General features: G+C 33.1%; 2 protein-coding genes across 2 annotated transcripts; both read left to right on the top strand.

The window, feature by feature from the left end:
- On the top strand, positions 1–3,570 carry LOC126680914 (small RNA-binding protein 11, chloroplastic). Its single transcript, XM_050376207.2, has 4 exons — positions 1–219; positions 2,479–2,547; positions 2,962–3,068; positions 3,152–3,570. The coding sequence occupies exons 1-4, from the start codon at positions 84–86 to the stop codon at positions 3,290–3,292; spliced, it is 453 nt and encodes a 150-aa protein (XP_050232164.1). The 5' UTR covers positions 1–83; the 3' UTR covers positions 3,293–3,570.
- A 3,177-nt stretch (positions 3,571–6,747) lies between these two features.
- Positions 6,748–12,729, top strand: LOC126680913 (choline-phosphate cytidylyltransferase 1). The gene is made up of 8 exons (XM_050376206.2): positions 6,748–6,992; positions 7,072–7,185; positions 7,811–7,906; positions 8,442–8,484; positions 9,413–9,568; positions 9,661–9,741; positions 12,186–12,296; positions 12,411–12,729. Exons 1-8 carry the CDS (start codon positions 6,853–6,855, stop codon positions 12,561–12,563), a joined length of 894 nt encoding a protein of 297 aa, XP_050232163.1. The 5' UTR covers positions 6,748–6,852; the 3' UTR covers positions 12,564–12,729.
- Positions 12,730–12,880: the final 151 nt, after the last annotated feature.

The raw sequence follows: 12,880 nt of genomic DNA, 5'->3' as shown, positions 1-12,880 counted from the left end.
ACTTAATTTTTCATATAGCTAATGGTTATCCTCCAGTATGTATCAAACAAATTAAAGTGCAGAATTTTTAAAAAGTATTGAAGATGAACCAAACAATGCTTCTGTCTTCTCCAACACCGATGCAAAAAATATGGAACAACAGCAGAGCAAATGGAAAATCTCGGTGGAATTGCAATTCCACTTGTAATTTCCCACTTGCTAGCAGAATTATTGTTAAAAGTAAGTCAAACTTCACTCTTCTCTTTCTTAGATTTTAATTTTTTTTGCTTTTAATTTTACACTAGGTCGTGTTTTAGTTGGTTTTCTCAGATACCCATTTGGTAGAATTAATGATAGCCCAATGTTTGTTTTTATTCATCAGTTAAACTGAATTTTATCAATAATAATTATATGATTAGATGCCCGCACGGGTTTGGTCCAGTTGTCCATGATCGCGGGTGCAAATTCCGGCTACGTCCTTTCTAATAAATGGAGTGGTTGACTGGAATTAATATTATCAAGTATGTGGGCTTGCGGGCGGTCCACATTCCGGGGTTTGACAGTAACCTGGGCTTATGATTAGATGAATTAGAAATGGTGGAAAAGTGTTATGGATGATGATGTTGGTTATGCATCTACTAAATGCAGTAGCTGCCCTCTTATTAGTTGCTTATAAATGCTGGAAATCATTTGCTTTAGTGATCTATGTTAAATTGAAATTTATCTTAGTTTGTATTTTCGGAAACTCTAAAATTTTATATTACAATATTCTTGTAAACAAATGTCATTTCGCCATTCACTGATTCGTTTTCGTTTTAATGTTTCCGTTTCCGCCTATCATAGGCAGCGGCTTATGCCTTAGACAATGTTTTGAGTCATTGATCTCGGTGTTTTTACATACAAATACGAGACTAGTTATACTATGTTGTCCAACAACTAGGCTGGGAAACATGGTGTGCTCTATTCTCAATCACATTTACTATTTTGTCTTTGTTTTGAAACAAAAGCAATAGATTTTTAAGGTTTTAGGCAAGAAAGAATCATTACTAAGAGTGGAGGAAGTAGCTAAAGGGAAAAATTTCAGCTGTCGGCGGTTTTATTTTCATTGTTATAATTCATGGCATTGGCACCAAATAATAGTAGTTACTTTAGCTAGTTCAAGTGGATAAAAGATGGAGCACGTTGAAGGTCCTAAACCAGAATTTAGCTATTAGTTAAAGGAATTTGCCAGCTATAATCCCGAAGCAGCTGCAGAGAAATGTATTTCTGCCTTCTGGATTTGCACAGGCATCTGTGTTCTTAAATTCTTTTTCTTAAAGGAGATGGAGACTGATAGTACTGCCATCAAGAAAGTGAACAAGTGATTATACAAACTTTTGCACGTTGCAGCTAGCTGCAGTCATGGTAAAGTCATGTCTGCTAGATTACTCCGAGGATACATGTAATTTATATCTTTCCAGTTCTTTGGTGCATGTTTGATTGATTATGGCTAAAGTCCTTAATTGTTGCTGTTACTAAGCCATGAATAATAGGCAAGTATGGATTTCAAATGGAAGTTTATTATTTAATACCTTTGTCATGATAGCTTCCGGGGACTACAATGATAGGATGATTGAGGCTTTTTGGTCCTGAATCTTGATGTTACTATAGCTTTTGTGGCATAGTCTTGAACTAGTTTGCAAAGGGAGGCTTTCAATATCGACACTGGATTTATCAGAAACAATTTCATAATCCCTTCCATCTTGGTGGACCTTGAAACTAAAGAAATTATGCTGGTTTATTTTGGATTTTAAGCATTCTTTAGAGTTTAGTCTTCTTACCTAGAGTGAATGATATCAGAACATGAGCTTCACGAATACAGGATGTTGAATGGGTGGTCTCTAAATCACCGTGGGAAAGGTGAACTTGCAATTTTTACTGCTACTGATGATGCTGACAAGTACTAGGACGTTGGCCACATTTCTACGGGTATAGCAGAGGAGAGGCATGTGTTGCAGACTTTAGAGTTTGTGACGGATAGAAAAAAAAAAGAACAATCTTATTAGTAGATTTTTCATAGATTTATTATATTGTGCCATACATGAAAATCTGAAGTTAGAAGGTCACTGTTATGATCATTTAATTTTGCTAAATGAGTATGTTTTTATAGGAATATCTCTATTGCAGCTCTTTTTTTTCTTTGATTTTTTTTTAAGCAAAAGATCATTGGATTTTGAGCTTTTAGACATGAAATAATTAGCATGAAAGTAGCCAAATAATTTGGTTGCATCAAACATCTAAATCATTGATGATATCTGGTTATTTGTTCTATGAAAGTTTTGTATCTGTTGCCATAAGGGCAAAAGTTGGCTTGGAACTGGTCATGTTCATGTACAATACATGTGGTTTCTTAACTGACAAAAATGGTTCTGCTATTTGATTGCTCCTTGTCTTTTATATTTTATCAACTTTTGATGCTGTCTGCTATTGAAAAATTCCTCATTAAATTTTGGCCTGCAGATTTAGGATATTCGGTTGGCGAAAGTAGTTTGCAAAAGGAATTTTCTTATTTTGGTGAAATAGCTGAAGGTGAGTGTCATGTCCTGCTAACTTTCCTTTTGTTTGTTTTTCTTCTATAAAATTTCGGCTTAAATGCAAATAAAATCATGAACTATAAACGAACTTCTAATTTTCGCAGTTTGAAACATGAAATTTTATCTTTGTACAATTCAAATCACCGATTAGAAATCTGGTCAACCTGTGCTGCTGATATGGAACACCAGAACCCAAAAATGGAAGGCATGGTGAGATGGGTCTACCTTTCATATCAACATTGATTGGTCGAATTATAAAAAGTGAAAAATTGTATTTCAAATGAAGAAAATCAAAAAGCCGTGTTGAAATTGCAAACTATGATTTTATTTGTAATTTTTCATAAAACATCTACGATAATTGGAGTACATTTGAGAGTCTTTGTAACTTCTTCCTTACCATCTACAATAGTCAAGCTCGTAAAGAATGACGGCGCAAAGAAGTCCAAAGCATACGCATTTATCCAGTACACTAGTGAAGATGGTGCAATTCTAGCTCTGGAGAATATGGACCGCAAGGTTCTAGCTTTGTCAAGTTTCTTGTTTTATGAAACTCATTTTGACTTTGCAAAGTCGATTACATCCTAATATTTTATGCTCAGATATTTGATGGCAGATTGATTTATGTTGACCTTGCCAAACCTGGGAGAGGCGGTTTTGGAGGGTACCCAAAGGCCTCTGGACCTCCAAAGAAGCGGCAGCAATTGCCGGAGGAAGATGAGGTCGTAGACTGCTGGTACTGATTGAATTCCACTAGTTAGAAGTGCTATATCAAGGACTGAGGGGTCCCCAGTCTAACAGTTTCGAGATCACAGACAACTATAAGGAGCGTATTGTAATCGACCTCGGAAAAGCTGCATCGCATTGAATTGCTGTGTAATGACAATTTACCATCTTGATCTGTGTAATATGTCATTCTGTGTTCATATGCAGAAGCAATGCTGAGTTTCCTCAGACCCCCCACATGAGATGTATAGATTAATACATTATAGACCGAAATTGAAGTTCAGCTTTAATGACATTCGTATAGGGTACTTTTGGTTGGTCTTTCAGTTTTAAAAAATTAAACCATAATGCATAATTTTTATAAAATTTCAAAGATGAATGTGTCTTCATATGTTCAAATACTTCAAATTTAATATATACTATTATAATTTGGTCTAAAATTTATTTTGTTATTTTAGCATCTGTCAATGCTTTTGATTGTAAAAAATTAAAAAGGAGAAATCACTTATGTTTTGGTAAAATTGAAAACCGAACCGAAATAAATTAAATTTTATCCATGTAATTTGGTTTAATTTTTTTTTTTTTTAAATTGATCGGTCTTAATATTTCCACTATCCAACTAATTGTAATTATCGAATTGATACCTATAATTAGCATAATTCAATGTGGTCACCTGCCAATATTTTTGTTATTACAGGGCCAAAAAAATCTATTTTCTTTAGAAAAAGCACATAAATCTTTTTAGTTATTTTATTCTCACTTTGTCTCTCAACGTTTTTAACCGGTATAAAAAAAACCTTTTAAGTTCTTCAAAAAAACACATAAGCTCTTTTAATTTATATTTTTGTCACTTAGACTGTGACAATTTTAATTATTTCTGTGGGTTTTCAGTGTGGGATCCAGATGGTAAAAAGTTTAATAGGACTTATATGTTCATTTTGAAAATTTAAAGGACTTAGATGTTTATTTTGAAAATTTAAATTTGTTTATACAATCTGCCTATAAGAGAAAAAGGTCAATTTAGGACTCCAATTTTAACATTACACTACGTTTCGATTTAATGATTTTTATAAAAAAATGTGGGATTGCTGAGAAAGATATCCTTCAATTTATTCAAAAATGGGTCTCGATTAATGCAATTTATCTCTGGCCTTATCATCTGGCATTACATTACAATATCTGTCTCCTGTCAATTGGCCTTATATTGAAGTTTGAAATGCATTAAGTACTTTTTGAGGGGCTTAATTTCATAAAAAAATCACGATTTTTAGACAAAAATTTATTTTAATCACGACCTTTAAAATTTGTCATATAAAAATATAATTTTTTTTTTCAAATCTATCATTTTAGTGTATTTTTTTTAACTAAATTCTTCACGGAACCATTAATTAAAGACCTAAATTATAAATCGACACCAAATATTATTATTTTTCAGTTAGAGTATGTAGGATTAGTAATTTGTCGTTAGAAAAAATACACCGAATTTTACTTTGGTGATAGATTTGAAACAAAATGAAAGGTAATACCTTTAAATGCTAACTTTTAAAGGTTATGATTAAAATGAAATTTTGTGTAAAATCGCGATTTTTTATAAAATTAACCCTATTATAAACAATAGAATGTGGACACCTTTTCGGACAACAGAAGTGTTGGAATATGCGGAAATAATATGGAATCGTTCGATGTACTTTTTATCGATTCCATTAATTTGAATAATTAATTATTATATACTAAGTTTTAAGTATTTCACAATAAAAAATACTTATGTTTCACCGCCTAAAATACTATTAATTGTGTCTATTTCGAGAGAAATTTGGTTGTAAATCAAAATTAGTTTTATGTAATCAGTACACACATATAAATATATAACGGGTGTTATGAATAGGTGTAACTTTTAGCTTTTGTTAAAAAAAAAAAAGGGAAAAGGGTCATTTATGCCCCTAACGTTTGCCTTAAGGATCAAGCAAGCCCTCAACATTTAGAAAGATTCAAATATGCCCCAAACGTCTTAAAAAGTGAACAACCAAACCCCTATTTTGACTTATAAATGAAACGTTGGGGGTCTGATTGTTAAAATTGGAGGGTCTGATTGTTCATTTTTCAAGACGTTGGGGGCATATTTGAACCTTTCCGGACGTTGAGGGCTTGCTTGATCCTGGAAGCAAACCTTAAGGGCATAAATGACCCTTTTCCAAAAAAAAAAAGAATAGGTGTAACCTTCTATTAAGTTACCACCTTTCATGAAGTTGTGAATTTTCATTAAATGTTACAACACTTTTTCATGCAAATGCATATATATAATTGGGTTCACGTCAAACCGTCATGGACGACATAACCTATATACCAACATCTCCTACTCGCACATGACGGATTAGACTTCATTGTAAGATTTTCTATTATTTAAAAAATATAATCACAATTTCATACTAATACATATGTCGTTATTTTTTCTATTCTTAAATTTTTACATTTAAAATTTTGTTTTCGACGTTTTAATTTTTTGGGATTTTATCCGAAATTTTTATCTCTCAATTTAGAGATTGATATATAAAAAATTTAATTTATTAGATTTTCTTTGATCCCGCTCACACTCGTTCTAACGAATAATAATTTCACAATTAAATTATTATTTTGCGATAAGTAAATTAGACCCGCTTCGTTCTGTATCATTAATATCTCAACTTATATTAGACATCCTTGAATTTAATTATGGCAAATTAAAACACGTAACATAATTTTAATACCTTAAAAATACAGGGTATTACAGAAATCAGGCCTTAGAGCAAATATTTAAAAATCTGAAAAGTTGCCAATATTTGAGACAAATGGTTCGTGTTTAAATTGTAAAAAATGCTAAAGGTGGTGATATATGGCAGAAATAATCCAAAACGGCGTCACACACTGACGTCGACGAAGCAATCTGGCGAGACACGTTAGATTCCAATGACCCCAAACGCGTCTTAGCCTAAACATTAAAATTATTTAAAATATGGGGAATATTGTTCGAATAAAGTTAAAATTCTGATATATTTGTGCTGACTTTTTCATGTTGAGGTATAAAATTCTATTTTTTTTATTTTAAATAAATTCTTAAATTTCTCTAATTCTTTTCAAGTGAGGTAGGACCCAGGCCCTGCCTGCCCTACCTTACCTCCGCCTCCGCTTATGATCATTTTGAGAATTTTTTAATAATAATTGATGATTTTTAATTTATAAATGTTTGATGGATATTTTGTTTACAGTCTAAAATTTCAATTATCTAAAACTATTGGTACCCGCTATTATGGGTGAGGTGTCAGTTAATCATTGGATTCAACGAAGGTGTCCTTTGTGAACAGTAACGACGTTGAAAGACCGAGCGTAAAAATTGTTTCCATTTTAAGCAGCTTAAGGTGGAATATCCATTTGTTTTTCTCGAGCATATATTTGCCCCATCCTACAAATTCGAGGGTCTTTCTACACCTTTTGCCATAAAAAGAAAAAAAAGGAAATCGAGAAGAAAATATTCACCAGGAAGAAGAAGCAGAAGCACAACAGATTCTTTCTTAAATTAATTATTTGCTTCTCTCGAGAAAAAATGGAAGAAAAGAATGCGCAGAACGACGCCGTAGCTTTATCAGAGCCGCCGAATGATCGGCCGTTTCGTGTTTACGCCGACGGAATCTACGATCTCTTCCACTTCGGCCACGCCCGTTCGCTTGAGCAAGCCAAGAAATCGTAATACCTCTGCTTAATTTTAATAATTGGATGGGTTAGGTTAGTTTGTTTGGATTTGATTTGATTTGTTTGTTTACAGGTTTCCTAATACGTACTTGTTGGTTGGATGCTGCAATGATGAGATAACCCATAAATTCAAGGGTAAAACTGTTATGACCGATGAGGAACGTTACGAGTCTCTTCGTCATTGCAAGTTCAGTATTTTTCTTCTTTTCATTCTCTTGTTCTCTGCAATTTTTAACCAGTACACTCCATTTTTTTGCTTTAAATTAGATTTTTTTTGTCATCAGTAAGTATGATCAGGATTCAAATGTCTTTATTCATGGGTTTATTGCTAAGCTAGGTAGCGCGGACATGGACACGGGGAATCGGGACAATTGGACACAGACACGGCGAAACGGTCTTATTTTAAAATTCATACACTGAAAATAAAGTTTCGTGTCGGAAATGTGTTTCCGCAATAGGACAAATTGATTGAATGAAGTATCTGTGCTACCTAGTTGCGAAGTGTCATATTTTGTAACTATTTGTCATAGTGGGTGGGATGAGTTTGGAAAATTACTAAAAATCATGGTTACTATTTATTTTCTTTTTCTGCTAGCGTTCCATCCCCCCCCCCCCCCCCCCCCCCCCCCCCTCTCATTTGGAAGACGAAAAACTATAAAATGAGAAAGTTCTTTTAATTAGCATGTAGGGGAAAAGAACGCTCTATGGCTTGTTCATTTTATCTTATAATATTAGGACCAGCAAGTACAAATAATCTTTGTCTATTTTGTACTAGAAGTATGAGACAATGCTTGACTCTGTGAATTTTGTAGATGGGTGGATGAAGTGATCCCTGATGCTCCCTGGGTGCTCTCGAAAGAATTCATTGACAAACATAAGATTGACTATGTGGCCCACGACTCACTTCCGTAATGTTCACCTTCTTATACAAACTCCTTTAATCGTTATTCCTAGATTTGTAGACAGTTCAGCTCATTCTTTCCCCTTTGGTTGAGAAAATAAGTCTTGATAGATGACTTTCTGTCGATTTGTAGATTTTTGCTGTTTGAAATTATTGTTCAATTATCAATCCTCTATTTCTAATTTGGGCGACATTTCGGTCACAATTTAAGCTGTAGATTGATGATTTTATCAACTGAACCAACACAGAGTCATTATGATTTCCTGTAAAATTTCTTATTCTAATTGAATTCTGTTTATCCTACTTTGATTTTTGGTATTATGTTTTTAGGCAATTCTTTCATATGGTGGCTTCTAGCATGATAGTAATAATATAAATTGATTTAATTTTTCTTCTCTTGATTGTCTTCTGTTAGTTCCCGAATTATTGATTCAACTCCTTCACTTTCCTGCATTTTTTCCTTTTATTTTTAATTGTATTTTAATAGTCATTTAGGTTCCCCTTGTTGTTTAGTTTGTTATTTTTTTGGTCCTAAAATGCAGTTATGCTGATGCAAGTGGGGCTGGAAACGATGTCTATGAATATGTAAGTTCACTAGTGCATAAGTATTTTATCTCACAAACATTGATATACCTTGGCCTGTTGAAGCCATTTCACTTTCTTGTATACTTGTTTTTGGCATTAGTCACATTTGTTTATGAAAGTTTTCTGACTTATGGTGATAGAAAATAGCCTTTCTTTTTCATGTTTCTCATCCAATTGCTAGTTCATTTTGTAGCCCCTATCGTTTCATCTTTTTTAATTGATGTCATAATGTGTTTGATAGTTTGATCCACCTAATTCATTATTGATATCTTGCAGCTTCAGATGTGGAATTACTCATACTTGTTGTGCTTTTCCTCTTTTAGATTATGTTGATGCAGCAGGGTTACAGCAACTTGAATTTGTATAACAGTATGTAGAGTAGAAAGATATATGGTGAAGCCAGTAATATGGCATATATTATGTCAATAAAGCCTTCACATAACTCTTAAATAGTTTTTTTTTGGATTTCATTAGCTATTGGTTTACAACAGGATGAGGGCTTTCCCCCCCTTTTTTTGAGTTCTTTGAAAGAAAATGGCTTTTGTTGTCACATCTTGAGGACTTGTTGGCTTTGAGGCTGGTAAAATTCTCTGGTCTATGATGGAAGGAGTTCTTGGCTCTCTGATCTGGAGTTAATTTAAATTGGTAGAAGGACTTTTTTATTTGAAGGCTAGCCTTCTCTTAATGAGTATCTAGCCTCAACTTGTTCCCTCTTTGCACTTTTCATATTTGAAATTTATCTGCATTTCATGTGCTCTTCTGCAATTTTCATGACAATTTCTCGATTTTTTTTGGATTTCTGATGATAGGAGCTTTCCTCAATCGCAATCACTTTTCATATGTAGTGGATTTGTTTCTTAATTTCTCCATTAATTTCATTAAACAGTATTTTCAGTTCATTACAATCATTTAACAAGAAGTTGTACAGGTCAAGTCTATTGGAAAATTCAAAGAAACAAAAAGAACTGAAGGGATCTCAACATCAGATATTATAATGAGGATTGTCAAAGATTATAATGAGTATGTAATGCGTAATTTGGCTCGTGGATACTCTAGAAAGGAAATGGGTGTTAGCTATGTGAAGGCATGCTCCTACCTTTCTTTCTATTTTAAAATCAGTTATAATTAATTTTCTATAACATGATCAGCTCACTCCATTTTCTTTATATCCACTAGGAAAAGCGGCTGAGAGCACACATGGGACTTAAGAAGTTGCAGGAGAAAGTGAAAAAGCAGCAAGAGAAAGTAGGGGAAACGGTATGTTAATTGTCGCGATTAACTGATTTAGATTATAAGCAAAATGGTGGCTTGTTGGTTTGGATGGGATCCTTGGTAGCAGGGATATATGCATCCTTAAAATCTAAAATCATTGTGCATGCTGTATGTGCATTATGCCTTATGTTTCCTTTTCTTCATTTTAATTTCTAGGAAAACACAGCGTTATGATGAAGGGATAAATATTGAACTTTATCCAGCACTTATAAGTTAAATCAGTTGCCATTTGCACGTTGGTACATTTTAGACAGTTAAACTAGCAAAATTTGTACAGCTCCATAGCTGTCTTGATCATATCTGTCTCTTATGTTAATGGTCTTATATAGAGGCATCTAATATTGGGCTCTTTTCTGAACAGTTTCTAACATGGTATTTGTTAAAATTAAGTTACCATAATCTGATCCTGCATGAAACCTGATACTATAGGAACAAATGTCAAAACAATCTGAAAGCGATACAATTTTGGGGATAATAGATAAACGTCTTTCTTTTGTAGTCTTGATTGTGGTTTTTGATGCTTCTTGTTCATGTATTATAGGAAGAATCCTTTTTTTATTTTATTTCATATAGCATCCTGTAATTGTTGATGATTCTTGTTTCTTTTAGTTTTTGGTGGATGATTAGTCTTGATGTTGCAGTGCATAGGGATTTTTATTGTTTGATGGAATTTTGATTTGGAAGTTAGAGCCTTATGTTAGGGGGCACTTTGGACGAAGAGTTTCCTATAAAAGAGATCATCTTAAATCATGAGTGTATTTTTGGACTGGAGATTCTAGACTGTTTAGTAGGTCATTGCTACAATATGGAACATGTCTTGGATGATGTTTTACAATTGTTTGAGTTGTTTGGATGATCCTGTGCTATAGGTTTGCTAATAGGGACAACATGGTGGCATAGAAGGTTCCCTATGTGCTTATGCGGCTAACTTAGCGATGAGAATTAACTGATGCAAGTGACTTCTGGAGGAAATATACTTTTTATTAATGTAAAACACCGTAATGAAAGAGCCTCTCATCGTAGCAAGTTCTTATGAACTCTGAATTCATAGTCTTGTGATGGTCTTACTGATGGTATAAAACATTTACAGTTTAGTTCTGCTTAAAATATCTGTTTGTTTGTTTTTTTTTTTTTTTTTTCAATCTTTGGTCCTATTTCATTAGTTTTGTTTATGTTCTCTATGTCGCTAGTCTTGGGCATCTTAGTTTAACTTTCTGGTAAAGAGAGAGAAACCCTCCTTTCACTGTTATATATATGACAGACACATATACTTTTAGTATCGTTTTCAATTTAAATTATAAATTATTAAATAGTGACTACTACTTGGGTTAGTGAACGAAAAAATCTGGCTTTGGCCAAATTTGCAATCTTGCGTTAATTTATATTATTATGATCTTTACGTCATGTATAAGTTATGGTTATTTTCAAGGTTTAGAAATATAAATAGCAGTTTGTATGGAAGCTGCCATTAACTCTATTGGATAAGGAGATTGTCTGCTGTCTTTTGTCAGTTTTTTGCTGGAATATGGACCCGGCTACAGTTCTAATTGGTGAAGAAAATTTAAACCACAATAATATCTCTATAGAAGTTGCTGTAATTGTAGTTTTGGCCTATATATTTTGGTCATTAACCTTATGTTTGACGTAAAGAAACTCCTTTTCAATATAATATTATTTTTTTCTTTTCCTGAAGCTATAGTAGTTTCAAGTTTGTTTTATGTATCATATGTTGGAGTGCTCAGAATTTCACCTTATATTTTTCATATCAAAAACTGAAGTTATACAGAGCAAACTCCATGAGATTTAACAGTGTTGGTGATTGTTAGATAGGCTCTATAAGATAGAATCTTCTATGTGTGGCATTGACATGCTTGTTTTATTATTTATAGTTACTGTTAATTAAAATTAGCAATGAATAATATAAAGAAGTTTTTTGTTAATGTTGAAAGAGAGTATTAGTTAAAACTACTGCTTCAATTAATTCTTCTCTCTGAAAAAAAGTATCACTGTGTTTTCATGGAAGAGTTCCTCATGTTAAGCTGCAATGTGTTGTCTCGGTGTATCTGAATTTTATTTTGCCTTGCTTTCTGATGGTTTGGTTTAGTGGTTAAAAATCGAGTTGCATGTTTAGAAAATATGGTGAACCAATGTAGACAGTAATTCTCGTGGCTGTTTGATTTATTGTAAGCAGGTGCTTGTAGTTATATTTTGTTTTTATAATTGTTATTTTGTTTGCATATCCTGGTATGAGATTCTCATGGCATTACCGTCCTTAAAATACCAAAAAATGCCAATTTGCCTGCATGTAAAATGTTCAATCACAGTTTGATTAGATATACATTGCTCGATCAATTCCAACTTTTATTGTTCTTTTTAATCATCAGAAAATATAGTATAATATAGCTTACTTTGCTACTTTAATATTGCAGATACAAACAGTAGCTACAACAGCTCGTGTGCATCGAAATGAGTGGGTGGAGAATGCTGATCGACTTGTTGCTGGATTTCTCGAGATGTTTGAAGAACGTTGCCATAAAGTGGTTAGACATTTATGTGGTTCAGCAAATCAATATTCTGATTAGCTTTGCTGGTTAATTTGCATTTATTATGTATATATATATGCTGAAATGCTGTATGGTTGGGATTTCTATCAGGGAACAGCCATCAGAGATCGAATTCAGGAGCAACTGAAGAGACAACAATTACTCGGTTTAACTTATGATGAGGACGATGATGACGAATATTACTACGAGGATGGCACCGATGAAGATGATGACGATGAAGAATACATTGATGTAGACAAGTGATAAAGGTTTTTTCTCGTTATCTGATATATTGTTTCGAGTGCGTGTTCATGTGAAAGTAAGCATAATAGTGATTTGGGTTTGTGTGCTATAGGAGACACCTGAACATGAACTTGCAGGATAATGTATATTGATTTGTCAATCAAATTGTGGGAGGATTTTAGTATTAGGACTTGAAAGAGTAATGGTAAGTCTAGGTCTATGCATGTATGGCTTGGTTGGTGATCACTGCTTCAGTCATTCTCATAAATTTTACCCTATAAGTTGAAGTAGCATATGAATTTTGGGAAAATTAATAAAGCTAATTAAAAAAATTTAAA

The sequence above is a fragment of the Mercurialis annua genome, linkage group LG5 (genome assembly GCF_937616625.2).
Source record: "Mercurialis annua linkage group LG5, ddMerAnnu1.2, whole genome shotgun sequence".
Classification (NCBI taxonomy): Eukaryota; Viridiplantae; Streptophyta; class Magnoliopsida; order Malpighiales; family Euphorbiaceae; genus Mercurialis; species Mercurialis annua.
Note: the sequence above shows the minus strand (reverse complement) of the source record. Positions and strands in the feature narration are given on the sequence as shown.